This window comes from Henckelia pumila, chromosome 3 (assembly GCF_033568475.1).
Source record: "Henckelia pumila isolate YLH828 chromosome 3, ASM3356847v2, whole genome shotgun sequence".
In the NCBI taxonomy this organism is placed as follows: domain Eukaryota; kingdom Viridiplantae; phylum Streptophyta; class Magnoliopsida; order Lamiales; family Gesneriaceae; genus Henckelia; species Henckelia pumila.
Window position 1 is genome coordinate 22,162,351 of NC_133122.1, and position 20,659 is coordinate 22,183,009.

General features: G+C 33.3%; 1 protein-coding gene across 2 annotated transcripts; it reads left to right on the plus strand.

Moving 5' to 3' along the window:
• Positions 1 to 235: 235 nt before the first annotated feature.
• Positions 236 to 4,773, plus strand: LOC140891329 (pyrroline-5-carboxylate reductase). 2 transcript variants are annotated; one of them, XM_073299774.1, is made up of 8 exons: positions 236 to 478; positions 1,806 to 2,016; positions 2,597 to 2,645; positions 3,141 to 3,232; positions 3,416 to 3,488; positions 3,702 to 3,822; positions 3,951 to 4,056; positions 4,288 to 4,773. In XM_073299774.1, the coding sequence occupies exons 2-8, from the start codon at positions 1,816 to 1,818 to the stop codon at positions 4,474 to 4,476; spliced, it is 831 nt and encodes a 276-aa protein (XP_073155875.1). In that variant the 5' UTR covers positions 236 to 478; positions 1,806 to 1,815; the 3' UTR covers positions 4,477 to 4,773. The 2 variants fall into 2 exon arrangements, with proteins under 2 accessions (XP_073155875.1, XP_073155874.1); XM_073299773.1 differs by having other exon boundaries at positions 240 to 471.
• The last annotated feature ends 15,886 nt before the right edge of the window (positions 4,774 to 20,659 follow it).

Genomic DNA, 20,659 nt, shown 5'->3' on the forward strand with positions numbered 1-20,659 from the left:
TTCATCATGTTTTTCTTTTGACGCTAGAATTCATTCAATCGTGTAGACGACATTTGTCGTGCTTAAGACCCTTCCCCCCTTCCAACATGAAAGAATTCACTTTCTGCTCAAACGTTATCATCCTTTCTATAACCAGTGTTCTAAAAAACGCCCCTTAGAACTGCGTGAGCGCCCACCACCCCACTTTTCCCATAAGCATAGCCTCTAGACGTGAGGAGACTAATCGAGCGCCTAGACGGATTTTGGGTCATTACAAAATCCGGCTGCCTAGGCCTTTTATTATTATTTTTAATTTCTTGGCCCAACAAATAATCGGTTCCTCCGGCCCCAATGACCCTTTCTTATTTCTGCCTAAATAAACTTGTACAGTTGTACTGACCCAGCGAGAGACTCTCGCCTCCAGACACCGTCGCTGCCGCCAGCCACCCTCTCCCACGCTCTCTCGTTGGCCGCCGTCGCTCCTGCCGTTAGGTAATTGGTATTTTAATTTCATATTTGATTTTGAATGATTTCTTCACATACAGAAAAATAATGGTGCACTATGAGCTAACATTTATGATTAAAAATATGAAAGATAGATATCTTTTTTATTTACATTATTATTTGAGCGCGTGATATGAGGATTTCGTGGGTTTAAGGTTTTCTGCATATTGGCTCTTGATTGTGTTATTAATTTAGATATGGAAAAACAAATTTGTTAGTACTTAGTTTTAATTCAGATGTATAATTGAGATGTAAGTGCAAAAGAGAGGAACACTTTCATACTAAAACTCACGAATGTCCAAGGTATTTACTATTTAAGCTATAAAAAAAAAAAAACGCCTAGGCCCGGCGTCTAGGGGCTTGGCGGTGGGTAGCCGACCGCCTACCACCTAGCGCGTTTTTTAGAACACTGTCTATACCTACGAAAGGTTTTCGCATTTACATTTACATTTACATTTTGATGCATCTGGCAAGATTTTTGAATCTGTGATTGGAAAGGGGATCTGGGTTTTGGTTCATCCCGATAATGATTGGTATTTTTAATCTTTTTCCCGTAGGAAAAACGAAAGTTTGAAGCTAATGGTCCGAGATTGTGCCTTGGATCTGGGATGCTCCATTTTTGTGGTCTTTTTTACGGGACCAAGTTATTATGTTGTGTTCATGAGTTAGAGTCGAAAGAGAGATTATGGCTATGGCCATTTTTTATGGCTTCCCTGTTCCGCAGTTTAATTTGAATTCGAACATTCAGATAGGAGATTTTTGTGTTTGGATTAATTATCAGATATTGGGATGCAGCCGATTTTTTGCACTCAAAGGTTAAATTTTGACTAATAATGATAGTAAGAGAATGCAAGACAGCATAAAATTATGCTGTTTGGCCTTGAGACTTGTAGTATTTTTAACTCTAATCTTTTGATTGTATCCATTACGTTTGCATTTCCCAGCATGCTATGAAAGAAGAAGTTGCCTTAAAAATTTGAAAACTCTAACTGTATCTTGAATCTTGATGTTGATTACTAGGAATAATAGACACTGACAATCAGTGGGATTGGGTGGTGTTTTATTAGAACAGATTGAAAATTAGTCAGGGTAGTGCTACTGCATTTGTTTCGTAGATTAATATAATGTTCCTGTGACCATTTCTGATTCAATGGATGCCAAAAGTTTTTATTTTTCAATTCTAGCTTATAAACAATTACTTTATGTTTATAGAATTTGTTTTAGTTTCTTGCTTAACGATGTATTGTTTTGCTAAGGGTCTAAATTACCTTTTCGCTGAAAGTTTTCAGTAAATTTTTATTTTGCTCTTTTATGTTCCATAGCATTCCAAGAATGGCAAACATTGTACCAATTCCAGCTGACTCCTACAAGCTTGGTTTTATCGGAGCTGGAAAACTGGCTGAGAGCATTGCCAGAGGTGTAGTGAAATCAGGATTGTTGCCTGGTTCCCAAATTCGAACTGCCCATCATGCCTTGTCTCGTCGAACTGCATTTGAATCTTTTGGCGTCAAAATGCTCGACCATAACAAGCAGGTATGCCCTGTAAATGGACCAACTCGTCTTTCTCTCCCTCTGTGTGTGTGTGTCTGTGTTCTCCTCTGGGGATGAGCCAATGGATGTCATTTTACCTTATGCAGCTAACTCTTGGGACAGTTGGACTCAGTTTCTGCCTTTCTGATATATGACTCAATATTGGTTTATTTTCTTGAAATTTTAGTCATTGTAGACATCTTCTATGGCCGCCTATACCCTGTCAATTTAAAAAAAAAAATTGGAAGTGTTGAATACAAAATTGAAATTTCATATCTCACAGTTGCGTAAAATGTGTTCTCGTGTCATGCTACCTAGAATTGTTTTCATTGGTTATTAACGTTTGAAAGTATATAGGCCGATGCCATGAAATGATGAAATTCACTTTATACTTTTGCATTTTAATGGTTTGGCTGGTATTTTTCTTGTATAGGCATCTGTAAATACATGGCATTGCCAACTGATTATGTAAATTAACCTTTGCAAAGGAAAAGCATTACGCTGATGCAGCATTTTGCTAATTAATTATTCGCCACAACTAACTGGTTAGCTTTTTCATTTGAATTGCTTGTCTCGAAGGTAGGTGGTTGAAGACAGCGATGTGATCATATTCTCCGTTAAACCTCAAGTTGGTATGCTCCTTCCCTGGTGTTTCTCCAATTTTCCATATTTAATTGTTGCTTTACTACTCTTCTGATGGCTTGCTAGAGCAATGATGGTGGTGAAAATGCTTATTTATTCTACTCTTCCAATGAACGATTTATTTGATAAAGAAGAGATGATAAGGTTTATCATACATTTACAAGGAACATTATGTGTCTTCGTATTTAGCATTATAAAATGGTAAAATTTATCAAGATTTGAAGACAAGAAACAGGAAATTCATTATTCCATAACTTCTTTTCTTCTTTTTTCTTTTTCTCATTTGGGAAGGGATGGAACAAAACTATCGGTTTGTCTTTGAAGTTTGTTTATTACTTAGGTAAAAGGTTTGAACGTTATTGCAAATTGATTTTTAACTTGTGAAAACTGAAAGGTTTAACTCGTGGTACACTTTGGTTTACTCCATTATAGTATATATATTGTGGCAATGCAAGTAAAGCTATGTTATTCTATTGATGCTGCAGTTAAAGATGTGGTGCTGCAGTTAAGGCCACTTCTTTCAGAGAAGCAGCTCTTGGTATCCGTTGTTGCCGGAATCAAACTAAAAGATCTTCAGGTTGTACAGTCCTGTGCAATCTCTATTCACATACGTAATCCATACGATTGAGTCTTAATGCTTCAATACATATGGATATACATCAATAAATGTGCTCTAATTAATCTAGATTGTGACAGTACTAGTGTTCAATTTTGCTCGCTTTTTTTTATAAAATGCTTACTGGTACATATGAATATCCAGGATTGGGCGGGTCACAGTCGGTTTATCAGAGTAATGCCAAACACTCCAGCATCTGTTGGTTTGGCGGCATCAGGTATTATCAACCACATATGACTTTTTCCCTTTTCCTTGTTATCTCTATCATCATCCTGAGAATGCTAATAGTGCTGAACATATTCATATTTGAACGCCATGTTATTTTTGTGAATAACTTGTAATTATATTGGTAAGTGTGTTTTTATACACGAACATTGTTAGCTTAGGGCTCGTTTTCCTATGTTGGGTCATAATACACTTAGTTGTGCAGTTGTAACCCTTGGACCAGCGGCAAGTAAGGATGACGGAGAAATAATTGGCAAGCTATTTGGAGCAATTGGCAAAGTGTGGACAGCAGATGAGAAACTATTTGATGCAATCACTGGCCTGAGGTATTTGGGACAACCTTCGTATTTGTATTTGTATTTTTCTTTTTCTTTTTTCTTTTTCTTTTTTTCCGTTTGAGAGAAAGAGTCTCTAATTCTTGCCTTTTTCCCTATGATATTCTGTTTCTGATCAGTGGTAGTGGACCGGCATACATATATTTAGCAATAGAAGCTTTAGCTGATGGTGGTGTAGCTGCTGGCCTGCCTCGAGAACTGGCTCTTGGTCTAGCTTCACAAACTGTAAGCCATTGGATGCATAAAGTTTTTCCTAAACAGTTCCACTCACTTACCATTTCTGTTGATTATTGTTTTTGGTACAATTAGAGATGCTTAGTCTTACACCTCTACTTAAGAATGAATTTAGCTTTACGTGATTTAATTTTATTTAATTACTTTGAACTTTTGGTACCCTTTTTCTGAAATAGCAGTAAATATGTAGGATATGCCAATGAAACTATGTGCCTGTTGCAGGTTTTAGGAGCAGCGTCAATGGTAGTCAACGCGGGGAAGCATCCTGGTCAGCTGAAAGATGATGTTGCATCACCTGGTGGCACAACCATAGCTGGTATTCACGAGTTGGAGAAGGCTGGTTTTCGTGGGATTCTGATGAATGCTGTTGTTGCTGCCTCAAAGCGAAGCCGAGAACTTTCTCAGAGCTAGGCTTCTCGTTGAACTCTTCGCAGATCAAAAAAGCTTTAGTTTGCATCATCTATCTCTCTCGCTTGGCAGTTTTGATTTCTAATCTATTAAAAAAACACTGGTTTGTTAGGCACTTGAGTAGGGTGAGACCTATATATTATTGTCGGCTTAACTCAGTTGAGCTGGGTAGTTGTAGGATTGATTCAGCATATTTTCCATTATCTGATTAACATAGCTAGGGAAGCGTCAGAGGCTTTACTCTGGTGTTTTCACCTCCTTGGATATCAGTAGTTGATATTTACGTCTCATATTTGTTTGCATTTCTTTGTTTTGCCATCTTATTTTCAATCCTCATTTTTGAAAAAAAAGACAATACAAAAATTTTTCATATCGAATTCGAAGTGACATGCTATTATTACTTAATAATCATATGGCGAAGGCATAATTTTCTTTTTTCTCTCAAATAAAAAAAAAACCTCATTGGCTCCAAGCGTGAGGGAATGCTGGACGTTTGGTAAGTTCTCCCGCAGCTAGGAGAAAGGATCCCATTGACGCAGCTAAGCCCATATGAGGATTAAAAATCCTACCAATTCTATTAAGAAACATGAGTAGTGTTGTCGTCTTGGTTTACTTTCGAATGACTTTTAAAAAGATGAGCGATAATAATACAATTTTTTGGTACAAACCAAAATATGACTACAAGAGAAAACTATTGTCTGGTTGAATAGGACATTCATCACATGTTATTTTGTTGGATCCTCAAGGACATTTAGTAATTGTAGTAGATGATTTATCGGAAATCTAAGTCAACCATGCTAGATGGTGTTTCTAAGTTTGGATGAAAGCTAAGAAAAGGATAAAAGTGGCAACGAGCAAAGCAATGACAGTCCATGGATTCCGAAAGTAAGTGTGAATCAGCTCCGCCATCGATGTTTTAGCCTTGTTGCAGTGTTTCTCAATTTTCATCTTAACATCATCGAAAAGATTGTCACTGTCGACCCCAAATGTGTCAATGTTTTCATGAAATTAATGTAGGATGTAATGGTGAAATTGGCTCTGGTTCCGGGGACGTTTCGAATGCTATCATGTTCGGGAAGAACACTTTTGTCATCAAGGCTGACAAACAAAATGTGTAGCTTAAGCTGTCCATATAAAGCATGAGGTTCAAAGCGGACATCCTCAAAACAGTTTGAACTTGGTTTGAAGGTAATTTCCTTTGCTTTAAGATTGGTCACACAACAAAATCCACTACTGTCTACTGATATTTCTGAAATTATAAGAATCTTCGATTTTTTTTTGCTTTTCTTACTTGATGAGTCTCCTGAGACTCTCTTTTGGAAGACTTCGTGTTTCTTCTTGCGTGATTTCCTATCATCTTTGGATCTTCTTCTTCGATCAACTTGCTTTTTGCCCTTCTTGACTGCTCGTCTGTCATCTTTCTTTGGCTTCATGCAGTCGGCTATTAAATGAACAATTTTGCCACAATTGTAGCAAGCTCTTGATTCCTCAACTGACTCCTTGTGATATGGATTTTTGGATAGTGGTTGGTGGAGAAATTACCATGATTCTTCCTTAGGAACTTTCCAACTTTCTTCACAAACAGTGTCATTGCATAATTGTTCAACTGTTTGGAAGTCTTCTCAACTGAGATTGATGGTTCCAGTCTCACTGCTGCAAGTGCTTGGGTTACTGAGGTGGTCGAATGATTATCTTCTCTGCTTTGGAGTTCAAGCTCATAGGCTTTTAAGTCTGCAAAAAGATCATGTAACTCCAGCTTGTTCAAATCTTTTAATTCCCTCAAGGCCATTGTTTTGGCATCTCATTCTTTGGGCAATCTTCGATTAACTTTCAGAATAACTTCTCGGTTGGGATAGATCTTTCCAAGTGCAGCTAGCTCAATGACAATGTTGCTGACTCGATCATGGATTCTTTAGTCTTCATCTTGATGTTATCAAACTTTTGGATTGCAACATATAACTTATTTTCTTTTGTCAGCTTGTTGCCTTCACAAAGTTGGATTAACTTTTTCAAAATATCTTTAGAAATCTCACACATAGGCTTTTAAGTCTGCAAAAAGATCATGTAACTTCAGCTTCTTCAAATCTTTTATTCTCTCATGACCATTGTTTTGACATCCCATTCTTTGGGCAATCTTCGCATAAATTTTTAGAATCACTTCTCGGTTGGGATAGATCTTTCCAAGTGCAGCTAGCTCAATGACAATGTTGCTGGCTCGATCATGGATTCTCTAGTCTTCATCTTGATGTTATCAAACTTTTGGGTTGCAACAGATAGCTTATTTTATTTTATCTGCTTGTTGCCTTCACAAAGTTGGATTAACTTTTCCAAAATCTCTTTAGAAGTCTAACACATCTTGATCTTGTTAAAAGTTTTTTTTATCGAGAGTTTTGTTTAAAATATATGTGGCCACATTGTACAAGTTTTCTCCCTTCTTTTCATCAGTCTTCCATTCACTTCTTGGCTTCTCTATCGTCTGTGGAGCACCACTGCTAATAGAAACTGTAGTGTTGGCTTTTGTTATGGTAATGAGACCATCTATGATGACATACCACATGTTATCATCCTGTGCAGCTAAATGAGCCTGCATTCTAAATTTTCAGTCATCAAAATCCTCTTTGGAGAATATTGGAATTTTGTTGTAGGACGACACATTTGATGTGTGTTTTCAAAGAAAGAAATAACCATCTCTGATACCATTTTTTAGGATTACAAAATACGTGTAGATGGGGAGTGAATACATCAATTGACTTTTTTGCGATTTTAAGACTTGGTTCAGCCGTGGTCACAACTGAACTACTTGTTCTTCCTTGACTATCGATGTCGATTGATCAACAATGATATGTGCAGAAAAGATCAACGGGACTGATTGAACACTAAATAAGAACTAGACTGAAAAGATAATAACACAGCAGATATTTATGGATGTTCGGAGATGAAAACTCCTACATTACCTCTTCTTCCTCCTTCCTCTTGGAAGGATTCACTAGAATATTTGAGTGATTTGGACAACCCGATTTATTAAGGAATTAACAATGTCTTAACTGAAACTCATATTACTCAATACAAATATCAGTCCTCGACTTTTATTACAAGTGTAAATAAAACTAGAAAAACTTAGCACAAGATGATCCTCAATCAAATATTAACTTTACCGAGTGTGATTTTTGAGTTGTGTAAACTAGATATTTTGAAAGCTCGACTGAAATTTTGATCACATGGATAGATTTAGAATGCATAAGTGTTGGATAGCCTTCTTCAACTGATCTTCAAGTCTATTTATAGGCATCAATCTGCAACGGTCATAAATACTTACACAAATATCGTTCTTCTCAATAAATATATGTTGTCTTGTGTTGTAAATATTCATGGAACAATCTCTGAAAAATAATACACTCTACACATTATCCCTGTTTCAATGTTATAGTGTTTTGTTGGAATAGGTTTTGGTGTATGACAAAACTTAAAGATATATTCAAGAAGACAAGACGAAAAATGTCAAGATCAAGCAGTCCAGTCAAATAATTCAAGACCAGTTGAGCGAGATCAGTTGAACATAACCGGGTTATATAACCAGTCCAAGTATCAAGAATTTTCGAGAAATTAATTACAAAGATATACTGGCATATAAAATCAACTACTCAACAAGGAAATTTTGACCGACTTCTCAAACAATTTAAAAAAAGAGAAAAGCTCAAATTCAAATATAAGAGACGTTGAAAGGTTCAGACACTTCTTTTGAAAGATGTGCAACTTCGTTAAAGCTCTCATAAAGACTTATTAAAGATATAGAGAAAATGGAAAAATGTATTAATATAAAAGTAGAACGTTGCAAGAAGATATACACTTATACATATACGAAGTATGCAGACAAGGAAAGAGAGACAAGAGAGAATAATACATTCGAGAATATCCAAGAGCATACAAGAGCAGACAAAAATATATAGAGATTCAAGAACTACAAGTTCTCTGAACAATTTGTTTTGCTCTAGTACTTCAGCCACTCATATTGATGTATCAGATCCCCGAAGATCATTAAGGGCCAAGAATCAACTCTCAACTGCCTAATTGTTTACGAGGAGTTGATCTATTGTTTGAATCTAAGGATTCATTCATTGTTGAATTTCGACTATTAGGACGAGGTGTCTTAACTTGGGTGTATGCTAGGAGTTTTGATCTAGGCAAGGGTAAGTCCTACGATTGTAAGGTTGTATACACGACATTATATAAGCCAAAGTCTTTTAGTGAATCATTCCCTCGTGAAAGAAGGGGTAAATTAGGAGCAGCTGAAGTCTTCAAACGTTCATAAACATATCATTTACACACCAGTTCAGTCACTTTCATATACTTGTTATATCTGTTAGTTGGCCTGTTTTCGCACATATATTTGTTGGCCAATTAACATCGACATACGAAAAAGATAAGAGTTTGATTGCTAACAACAATCGTGCTCACATTCAAAGCGTTTCATCTTGAACTGCTCTACATAGTTATAAAGAGCAGTCCAAAATCGATCCTAACAAGTGGTATCAGAGCGGGTTTCTTTCTCGTTTCTGAAAATATGTATATGGCTGCTTTCAGTGAGATTGCTAAGAATTTCTGGCACACTACCATGGACAATTGCTCAATCAAAACCATGGAGAAATGTTCATCTGCAAAAAATCTTTGGCAACAGTTGACCGATCAAGTTCACGATAAAAAGATGTTATATAAGCCAAAGTCTTTTAGTGAATCATTCTCTCGTGTAAGAAGGGGTGACGTAGGAGCAGTTGAAGGCTCCGAATGTCCATAAACATATATTTGTTATTTACATACCAGTTCAGTCACTTTCATATACTTGTTAAATCTGTTAGTTGGCCTGTTTTCGCACGTATATTTGTTGGCCAATTAATATCGACACACGAGAAAGATAAAAGTTTGATTGCTAACAACAATCGTGCTCACATTTGAAGTATTTCATCTTGAACTGCTCTACATAGTTATAAAGAGCAGTCCAAAATCGATCCTAATAAGTGGTATCAGAGCGGGTTTCTTTCTCGTTTCTGAAAATCTGTATATGGCTGCTTTCAGTGAGATTGCTAAGAATTTCTGGCACACTACCATGGACAATTGCTCAATCAAAACCATGGAGACATGTTCATCTGCGAAAAATATTTGGCAGCAGTTGACCGATCAAGTTCACGATAAAAAGACTAAGCAGGCCAACAATATTCCTATAAAAGATATTTAAGAATCTTGTTGTTCAACAAGCTCAAATGAAGAAGAAGATAGTTGTTTTATGGCTCATGATGACCAGTCTTCTACAAGCGAACAGGTATTGAGTTTTAAATCTACTGATTTTACACAAGTAGAGTTAGCTAATGTACTGCAAGAAATGACTAATGAATATAAAAAATTATGCTTAGCATTTGAAGAAATCAAAGCAAAACAAAATGAACTGTCAAATAAAGCTGATTTAGAGGCAGAGATTGTTAAGCTTAGAACTGAAAATAATGATCTACAGATTGAGAAACAACATTTAAGATTGGAAATTTTGAAATTAACTGAGCTGATTCAAACCTGGAGTAAATTTTCAGTGACTTTAAATTCAATTCATGGACTGCAGAGACCAGAAAATGATAAGAATGGTCTAAGTTTTAAAGAAGATACAAGCTTTCTGAAATTGATACCAGAACAAAGTTAAATATGTGTAAAGAAAAATATATACATTTTGTTAAACCTATGAATAAACTTTCATCAAAAAATGATGAAACAGTTGAGAAGTGGAACAATATTCGAACGTATGGAATTGGTTATATTCCACAAAACTCATGTGAAAAGCAAGATTGGATATCAAGTCAGGTTAAAATGATTGAAAAACATATTCATATGAAACCAGTTCAAAGTAGATACAGGCAGAATTATAATGCAAAAATGGAGAAATCTCATACTGCAACACAAGCTCAATCTTATTGAAGATTTAATGCACATTATAAGCATCACAAGCACACAAAACACAAAGCAAGAATTTTATGGGATACAGTAAATAATCTACTTGTCAAGGTGATTCAAGTCTGGATTCCCAAAGGAATAATCCATCAAGGACTCACATAAATTTGGGTACCATAGACCAGTTTGTGACAATATTTGCAGGTAACAAAAAAAAGAAAGAAGATATCAATCTTAGGGGGAACTGCAGTAAGGAGGAACTTCTGACTGTCACAAGAAAACTGTTGGATGAATCAAATAGGATCACGCCAAAAATGAGACTAAGCTTTCTTACTCTTAAAATTACCTCATGTCAATGTTTATATATGAAAAGTTTGATATCTTGCTAAATAGTTTGAAATTATGCAAAATATATAAAAATTTATTTCAATAATAATTCAAAGAGTACAATAGTAGAATTCCCATTGAACATATATTTTCCAAAAAGACATCCAGGTGACCAGTTCACCTGATGTTTTATTATGAAAATCTGGAGAATAGATGATTTTATCTAGCGTCTGAAGCTCCTTAATAAGCTTCAAATGAGATATACTATCTTTCGAAAAAATTTCTTCAAAATCGGATATATCAAGACGTTGTTGAAATTTTGTTTCAATTCTAGAAAGTATCTCAACTATGGCTGGTGGATATAAGTAACTTTATGAGTCTTCATCATTATCATTTTGGTCATAAGAGACATCGCTTCACTTTCTGATCACCGAGCGTTTCATATTCCTTGATAATAGCTTACATGATAACTTTAAATATTTTATGAATTTTTTAATGATTTCAAAATCATGCAAATTGTATCTATTTATAGATCAAATTAAGAATATAAAGAGTTATAGGTGTTAACTATTTTCAATAAAATTTCAGGAGATCGAAGAGGTGTATTGAAAAACGAGAATTGTAATTATTGAAAAGAAAATTCCAAGAGAAACAGTTGAAGATATTATATGTCCTTGAAAAGGGAAGCCGTGGATAAATATATCAAAAAGGAAATTAAACGAATTTATTCAAGTACAAAAAAGGGAGAAATTGTTGGAATTAGGTTTTAGTGTTTGACAAAACATAAAGATATATTCAAGAAGACAATACAAAGAAGGTCGAGATCAAGCAGTCCAGTCAGATAATACAAGACCAGTTGAGCGAGATCATTTGAAGATAACCAGTTCATATAACCAGTCCAAGTATCAAGAATTTTTGAGAAATTAATTAAAAAGATATATTGGCATATAAAATCAACTGCTCAACAAGGAAATATTGATCGAATGTTCAAACAATTTACAAAAAGGGAAAAGCTCAAATTCAAATATAAGAGACGTTAAAAGGTTTAGACACTTCTATAAAAATATGTGCAACTTCATTAAATCTCTCATAAAGCCTTATTAAAGATCTAGAGAAAATGGAGACATGCATTAATATCAAATTCAAACATTGTAAGAAGATATACAGTTATATATATACGAAGTATGCAAACATAGAAATAGATATACGAGATAAGAATACATTCGAGAATATCCGAGAGCATACAAAAGCAGACAGAAATATATAGAGATTCAAGCTCTACAAGTTCTCTAAACAATTTGTCTTGCTCAAGTACTTCGGCCACTCATATTGATATATTTGATCTCCGAAGATCACTAAGGGACAAGAATCAACTCTCAACTGCCTAATTGTTTACGAGGAGTTAATCTATTGTCTGAATCTAAGGATTCATTCATTGTTGTATTTCGAATGTTAGGACCAGGTGTCTTAACTTAGGTGTATGCTAGGAGTTTCATCTAGGCAAGGGTAAGTCCTATGATTAGAGTGGGTTGTATACAAGACGTTGTATAAGTCAAAGTCTTCTAGTGAATACTTCTCTCGTGGAAGACGGGGTGACGTATGAGCAGCTGAAATTTCTGAACATCTATAAATATATCTGTGTTATTTACATACAAGTTCAGTCACTTTCATATACTTGTTCAATCTGTTATTTGGTCTGTTTTTGCACATATATTTGTTGACCAATTAACATCGACACATAAAAAAGATAGGAGTTCGATTGCTAACAACAATCGTGCTCATATTTGAAGTATTTCATCTTGAACTGCTCTACATAGTTCTAAAGAGCAGTACAAAATCGATCCTAACATTTTTTGTCATTTTTCATAAATTGTAACGATTCAAATTTGAAGGACTCTGGTATTTTAGGGAATGTTTAGTGACTGAAACTGACTTTCTTGAATATACTTGATAAGTTTCAGTCACCTTAAACTTCATTTGAGAAACCTTGACTAATACACATAATCTACCAGTTATGATTTATTCAAGGTGTTGAGTTCAGTCGTTGTTTTCAGTCTTCAATTCTATTGCTAAGTTCAGTCTTGAATCTTCCAATAACTTCAGTTGTCCTAGTTCAGTCCTATAGAGTAACTCAGTTCAGTTGTCCAACTTCATCCAATTGAGTTACTTAAGTTGGTTTCTTAATTTTGCCTTTAGTATTTGTTTAACACCAAAAATTTATAATTGATTTCCTAACAATTACCAAATAATGTGACCGATCGTGTTGGTGTTTAACCAAACAAGACCAAATTTCTCAATACCTGAAACAGCCGAACCACATATAGTGTGGAAGATGGTTTGATGATTTTTAGTGAATCTCTAGATGATATCAACAAGATAAAGTAATGCATAAATAAAAATAACACAATGTTTATGGAACTTTGAAAGAAAAATTCATTCTACGTCTTCCTTTGTTCCCTTGTAACAACTCATTCCAATTTTAAGATTTATCTATTGTCTAAATAAGAACTCCTAGATAACCACAAAAATAAGACAACAAGCCTTATCAAACTCTCACCACAAAAGAATAACATATGTTTGAATCCTTATATTCAAACTATCAAACACTAATCGAAGGATTTCTGTTTAAAGTGGTCGAGTAGTTTGCTGAACCCTCCTGGTTGATCCTTGGAGATCTGATAAATTTCTTGAACGCGAGGGTTGGATTGAGCAGTAGAGAATATGGATTTCTTGAGTGCTAAAAGAATGACTGACAATGCAAGATTGTACGCGAGAGAACAAGATAAAATAGTTTATGTGTTGCGTTATTTTTTTCTCTATGTAGCATTGTCTATTTATAGTGTCTCTTGCATCATACCGTTCAACATTCGACCTTATTTTCATAAATTCAAAAGCATTGTTGTTGTCGTCTTTTATTGATAAGAAGCACAATTCAATTAATAGGCAGTTTGACATTATCCAAATGCGAAAAGAAGCGGTCGTAGATAACAACTGCCGACAGACTCTGAACTATATATTTTCGGGAAAAAATTATGATCTTCAGATCTCTTGTTATTTGTGCACGATTTTTCAACCAACTTTTCTGATAAAGACATAAAGTATGTGAGATATTTGCGATATGTGTAGCTTAAATTAGAAGATATCTTTACCCAATCGTTTTCCAAGTATGCTTCGAAGAAGTTAATGGTTGAGTAGCTTTGTGTTGTATGCTTGGGGCGGTCGCGTAGATCTTGACTTAAGGTCATGAGCGGTTGAGTTGCTTAGTCCTCTGAAACCGGTTGGAAGACTTTTGCTAGATTCTTTAAACAATCGATCGAGTACCTGTAATACACGTAAAGACAGCTTGATCTACAACAACGAAATATTATTTTTTATCACCAAAACTAAATGATCCAACAATTTCTTTTTTTTTTGAAATGACAAAACCTAAGCTTCAGATATATTACTTAAAGAGAGAGATGAACTTCATTGAGAGAATGACTTAATTTATACAATGGTTGAGATAAAATATTATTACACCTACATTGCATGAAAGTAAGTACAAAATAATCTATCTCCTAAACCAGGAACTAGAACCGTCTCCGGATCCACCACCTCTCTTCGACTATTTTTTTTCTCTTTTCTTCTTCCGATCTTCTCCGTGCTTTTTCTTTTCTTTTTAACTCATGAATATATGTATATGCACAACATTTAATTAAGTTGTTGACTAACATTATATAAATTATTCCATATACTGGCGCATCGTATCACAAGCAAAGCATATATCTCGTTAAAAAAAGAATAAGAATAATAATAATAATAATAATATAGAGTTTTTTTAAAAATAAAATTAAATAAAATGTAAAATATTTTTGAAATTTAAAAGAAGTGTATATATATTATAATAATTAAGTATGAAAATTAATTTTTATATACTTGTGAACCAAGCATGGGCAGTGCTGATTTTCTTCAAAGATAAGTTCTCGAAACTTGTGTTTAGAATTTCTAGTTAGGAGCTTCAGATTTTATTAGAAAGGTATAAAGAGAACCAACATTTTGAGTTTATTAATTATTTGATCGTGTGATTAAATTTTTGGAATGATAAATACAATTGTGTAATATACAACAGAGAATAGTGCACCTTGAACTTGTACAACTTGGAAAGAGTCGGAGATTTGAGGCTGAAATTTGCATCTAAAATTTGATTTGTGATAAATTCGGAGATTTCTTAATATATTATGACTTGAGGAGTTAGTAATGATATTGTAAATTCATAAAGATCGAAAACTTTGATTTATGAAACTAGTGGATTTTTTAAAAATTGGGCTGAGTTGCAGGTTGAAATTCAAATCATGGTAAGGTTTTAAATCAAGTTATAGTCAATTGTATCAAGAAATTATGATCGAATTTAACTCAAACTCGAGTTCCGTTGTATACCCGACGAGCTCGAAAATGAGCTTGCTAACAAGCCTGCTTAATGAGCTCGCTAAATTAGCCTGAAATTGAGCTTCTTAATGAGCCGAATTCGAGACAGGCTCGTTTAAGATAAACGAATTATTAACGAACCGAGCTCAAGCCTTTATGTATATATATTAAACTAGTCGAGCTCGAGCTTTATGATAAAAACTTGAACCGACCCCGAGAACTTGAGCCATTATAGATATCAAATGAGCCGAGTCTGAGCCTGATATTATTCGAATTGGATTGGTTCATTTACATCTCTATTACTATATACATCAAAGACCTTAGGTTGTTTTCATCAAAAGCTACCAATTTTTTTTTTAAAATAGTAATCTGCATCACAATCACAATCACAATCACAATCATAATCATAATAATTATTATTTTTATTTTAAAAAAACTAGCCCAAAATTCACATCCCAAGAATACTCAATTTTTAAGGATAAAAAATAACTATAAGAAACCTCCTTCGAAAGATACAAGGAAACTACCGGAAATTTTCAAATTGCCAACACAAATTTTGGGGAGAACTTGAGAAATTGTGATTGTGATTAAAATTATGGGTGTTCAAAAACCAAACTAAACCGGACAAATTGTATGTTTCAGATAAATTTTCAGTCAATAATGGTTTGGATTAATTTTAAAATCCACCACACCGAACAAATTAATTTTGTTCAAGTTCTAGTAAAATTAAATGAAAGAAATCCGAACCAAATCGAATCGATTACATTAATATAAAAATAATTACATAATAAATCTTATAATATGAGTTTTTGGATATATGTATGAGTAATTTTCAGCTGCCCAACCATTCCTGCCCTTCTCGTCCCCGATCACTAAAATCCGGTACCGAGTTTTAGTTGTTTTTTTTTAATTTTTCGTATCACTAAAACACGGTACCGGGTTGTTAGGATCGGTTGAAAGTTTAGAGGAGGAGTGAATATACTTTCAAGCATTTTAGTAAGAATGTTTGAACTCGATCGGTTTAGTGACTGAGTTCGAGGCTTATCTTAGTGTCAGATATAATTTGACAAACAAAATATGTGCGAAAATATGTCAAATTACAGATTTGAAATACTGAGTGAGTATCAGTTTAGGTTGGGTGGTGATGGTGAGTAAACTGAAATAACACAATTAAGCAATTGTTTATGGATGTTCGGAGATTTCAAACACTCCTACGTCACCCCTTCTTCCACCTCGGAAGGATATCACTAGAAGACTTTGAATTTTACAAGCAATTTGCAAAATCCCGATCCAGTTTAGGACTTAGACACTGCCTAAACAAGAACTCCTAGTACAACACCTTAGTTTCAGTCCTAAATTGATTATAGAACAAAGTGAATACAACTCGAAATTTTTAGCACAAAAATTGATCCTACAACGATCAGAATAACACTTACAGCGTTTGTGCTTCGAGTTCCTTGATCAAATCTTGAGCGTGTAAAGCTTTGAGTATTCTCGTAAAATAGCAGAGCGTTTTTCGCGTCAGTTGCATACTTTGATCGATCAAGATCTCTATTTATACCCTTTGAATTGGCAGCAGTCATAAATTCAAATTGTTCTTCAGATAGGGTTTAAATTATTCCCGTTGGGTTTGTCACTATCACCAACAAATTCTGGAGCCGACATTGCCCTTGGTATCACGACACTTCCTTCCGCAGAGTGTGTCAGAGTACGGATGATCTTATTCAGAAATGACAAGGTAGTAAACTGATGCGGGTAAACTTATTCAGTCAGTTTGGCGAGTGTAAACTGATGGAGTCAGTTTAGCATCTCTTAACCAGTTGAGCCGCGGTCGTTGATCGTGACGTAGTTTAGTTTCAAATATCAGTTTAGCGCTTCTTAGTTGCTCAATTAGTTGGGCAGCATAATAAAACTATATATATATATATATATATATATATATAATATTTTATTTGATTTTTAATGTATGTTCATTACTATCGAACTTTGTGAACGGTCCAGTTACACAGATTTATTTGTTAAAATTTACACATAAAAGTTTAGTTTTTAGTTTTTTTTTTAAGTTTACTTTGTGAGAATTTACTTACAAGAATTATAATGTATAATCAAATAAAATGTTTAATTCACATTCTATCAAATGTCAATTTCCACTTTTTTTTTTCCTTTTCAAATAAGAACCACATGTACTCATTAGTGGAGCTGGGATACCGAGCTAAAATACCGACTTTTTGGCATATCGTACCGATTTTTTTTTGAAATATAGACATTTTTTTGGTATGTTGAATTTTTTTTTGGTATCTATATGGTACCAATATAGATTTTTTCTATACCAACATTTCAGAATTTTGATATCGGTACCGGTATGAATTTTTTTCATGCCAATATTTTTTATACGGTATACCGAAAACCCACCCCTACTCATTAGCTATGAAAATCAAAACTTAAATCATCGATCAAACCATATCAAAGCGAAATTCTTAGTTTGTTGTTAATATTTCATGGTTTAGTTTGAGTTGAAATTTTGTAAGACATATAATATATGGTTCGGTTTGAATTTGTGTGTGAACCAGACTTAAACAATTGTCGAATGCTCTTCATTTTAATTTTAAATTTAAATTTATTAAAAATTCGGAAAAATTAAATAATGGAAAATTATTTTTTTAAAAACAAATAGATATATATGGGCTGAAAGTCAAATGTATTCTCTCCTATTCATTACATAGTCATGACTCATATAAACAGATGTTTTATTATGTTTGTTTTTTTTTTAAAAAAAAAACCTTCCATTGCATTTTCACGCACCGTATCATTTTTAAAATTGAATTTGAAATCATATTTCCAAAAACTACGAAGTAACAAAACCCAAAAGCCACCGTACCTTTCTTCTTTTTTAAAAGAAAAATATTGACTTGTCTGATATGATCATCATTTCAGTTAAACAATCTTTCACGAAATATACATCTAATCATTAATAAAAGAAGTTAGGGATAATAACAGTTTTATTCTTGTTATTAGTTTTTTTTTTTACTCTTAGTCCTATTAATAGTGAATTTGTATTTTTAGTATTGTTATTTGAATTTTTTTCACTTTCATTTTTAGTCATACAACTTGTGTATGTTTTCATTTATGATCATTTAACTTGTATTTTTTTCATTATAAGTCCTTTTATGACGGATTAAAAATATCAAAACTGAAAATAACTACAAGTTAAATGACAAAGATGAAAACAAATATACGAGTTATCGGACTAAAAATGAAAATTCACCATATTAAGATAATTTTTTTTAAAAATACAAGTTACAAAACTGAAAATAAAAATTCAACGTTAACATGACAAAAATGAATAAAGTACGTACAAATAATATGACCAACAATATTATTGTAGTTCTCTCGGTTGACTGATGCTGAACTAAATAAGTTTCATATCTCCCACTTCGTTGAAGTAACTTATAAGCTGCGTGTCTGCATAATTTCAATGGCTACCTCCGAACGATCGAATCCCAATTCATCGATAGAAAACGGGATCCAAAATATAGATGAAAATCAAGATCAGATACTGGAAACTCATGAATCTTTGGGAACATCTACTAATATCGCCCCGGAGAAAATTGGTGTTGGAGGTATGCTTGTTTTAGCTCCATTCGTTTCATATGCTAATAAGAAGTTATTTGCTTGTAAATTCATCTTCTTGCTTTCCTACATCATTAGAATTACTAGATATTTAATTTTATCGAAGTGAAAAATTATTTTTTATATTTGTATGTACAAGTTATTATATATACTAGCGTTTTGTTGCACGCATTGCGTGCTAAATAATCCGTTTTTTTTAATATTAAAATTATTGTACTATATATTAACTACAAAAATTGGAAGGAAAAATGGGAGAAATAGTTAAATAAAAAAAAAAGAAAAAAAATTGAGATAGTAGAGGGAAGCGGTTTATGGTGTGTTTTTTTTATATTTATTCTATATTTTTGTGGGCATACCAAGAGACCAGCTAAAGGTTTCTTACATAATATTAGTTAATATATATATATATATATATATATATATGTGTGTGTGTGTGTGTGTGTGATCTTGTGACCAGAATAAAATCTATATATATTAAAATCCATACAAACAAAAATGTTTTTCCTCCCATTTTAAAATATTAGATGGCTTTTTGCTTTATTTTCCTCCATTATTTTTGCTTAGATGAATTTTATTATATGTACACCATAGGCCTTGTTCTCACCACATGAGCCATGCCTGTTGGAGTATTGGTGTCAAATATAACAATATTATGTAAATTTTGTGGCTTCATATGAAAAATGACTAAAACTGAAAATCTTCAAATTATTGCATGAAAACCAAAATTTGATGAGTCATAGAACTAAAATCCAAAACATGCATATAAATTTACATTACTAAAATCACAATCTTTCCTTATATATTTATTTTTTGTTAAAGCAGATCTCACATATTTAATATTTTTCATCAGGTAGATCATACATATCATCCCGTGGAAAAACAATTATATATTTATAATGTGTGAGATCTACGTCTCTGAAGTTGCCATGGATGATCACTAGGAAGCCAGAAAATTTTCCGATCGAGTTGGATGAAATTAAAGTAAAACTATAATATATATATATAAAGTAAATTTATGTTCTTACATTGTTTAACAAAATACATATTTATAAGAAATTTTGAAATTAAAAGCTTAATTTTCTAGCTCATCTAGCATGATCGTTAAATTGTGAAAAATTGATGACAGCAAATACCATTAATAAATTAACAATGAAAAGCATACTTGTATTGGGCGAATTCCCGGTTCAATCCCATGTGTTTGACCATTTTCCCGGTCCAATCCTAAACATTTTGATGTTTCCGATTTAGACTTAAATGTTTCAAAAATTAGCCCGAGTTGATCATTTCGTCAATTTAATGGTTAAAATTAATGGAAAAAATAACCGATTCAGTCCCAGATGATTGACTCATTTCTCGATTTGGTCCCACGTGTTTCAGAGTTCCCGATTTAGTCATAAATGTTTATAAATTTTGGACTGAGTTGGTCCTTCCATCAATTTTGACCGAGTTGGCCTCAAAATGACTCAATTAAAAATGGATACATTTTTCAACATCAATGATTACAAATCTTTATTTAATTTATTACTCTTTTTTTCCATAAAATCGAAATTATAAAAAAAATCCATAATTGAAAAAAATTAAAACCTTAATTCTAAAAAATCAATGGCAAGAAAAAAAATAATCGAAGAACAAGAATACTAAATTCAACCAAATAACGACATATATCCAGAAAAAATGATTTTTTATTTTAATTTTTTGAAAATAAAATTCCTAAATTTAAAGTTTTATACAAATGTCCGAATCCGAGAACAAGAAAATGTTGTTAGCGTGCGAAATAAAAAAACCGGAGTTACCTGATAGAGATAAATTTTGTGCAGCAGCGTCAATTTCATTCTCAAGGTTGAGCTAAATTTATGAGTGTGATAGCAACGAGAAAGAAAAAAAAATTATCTGCTCG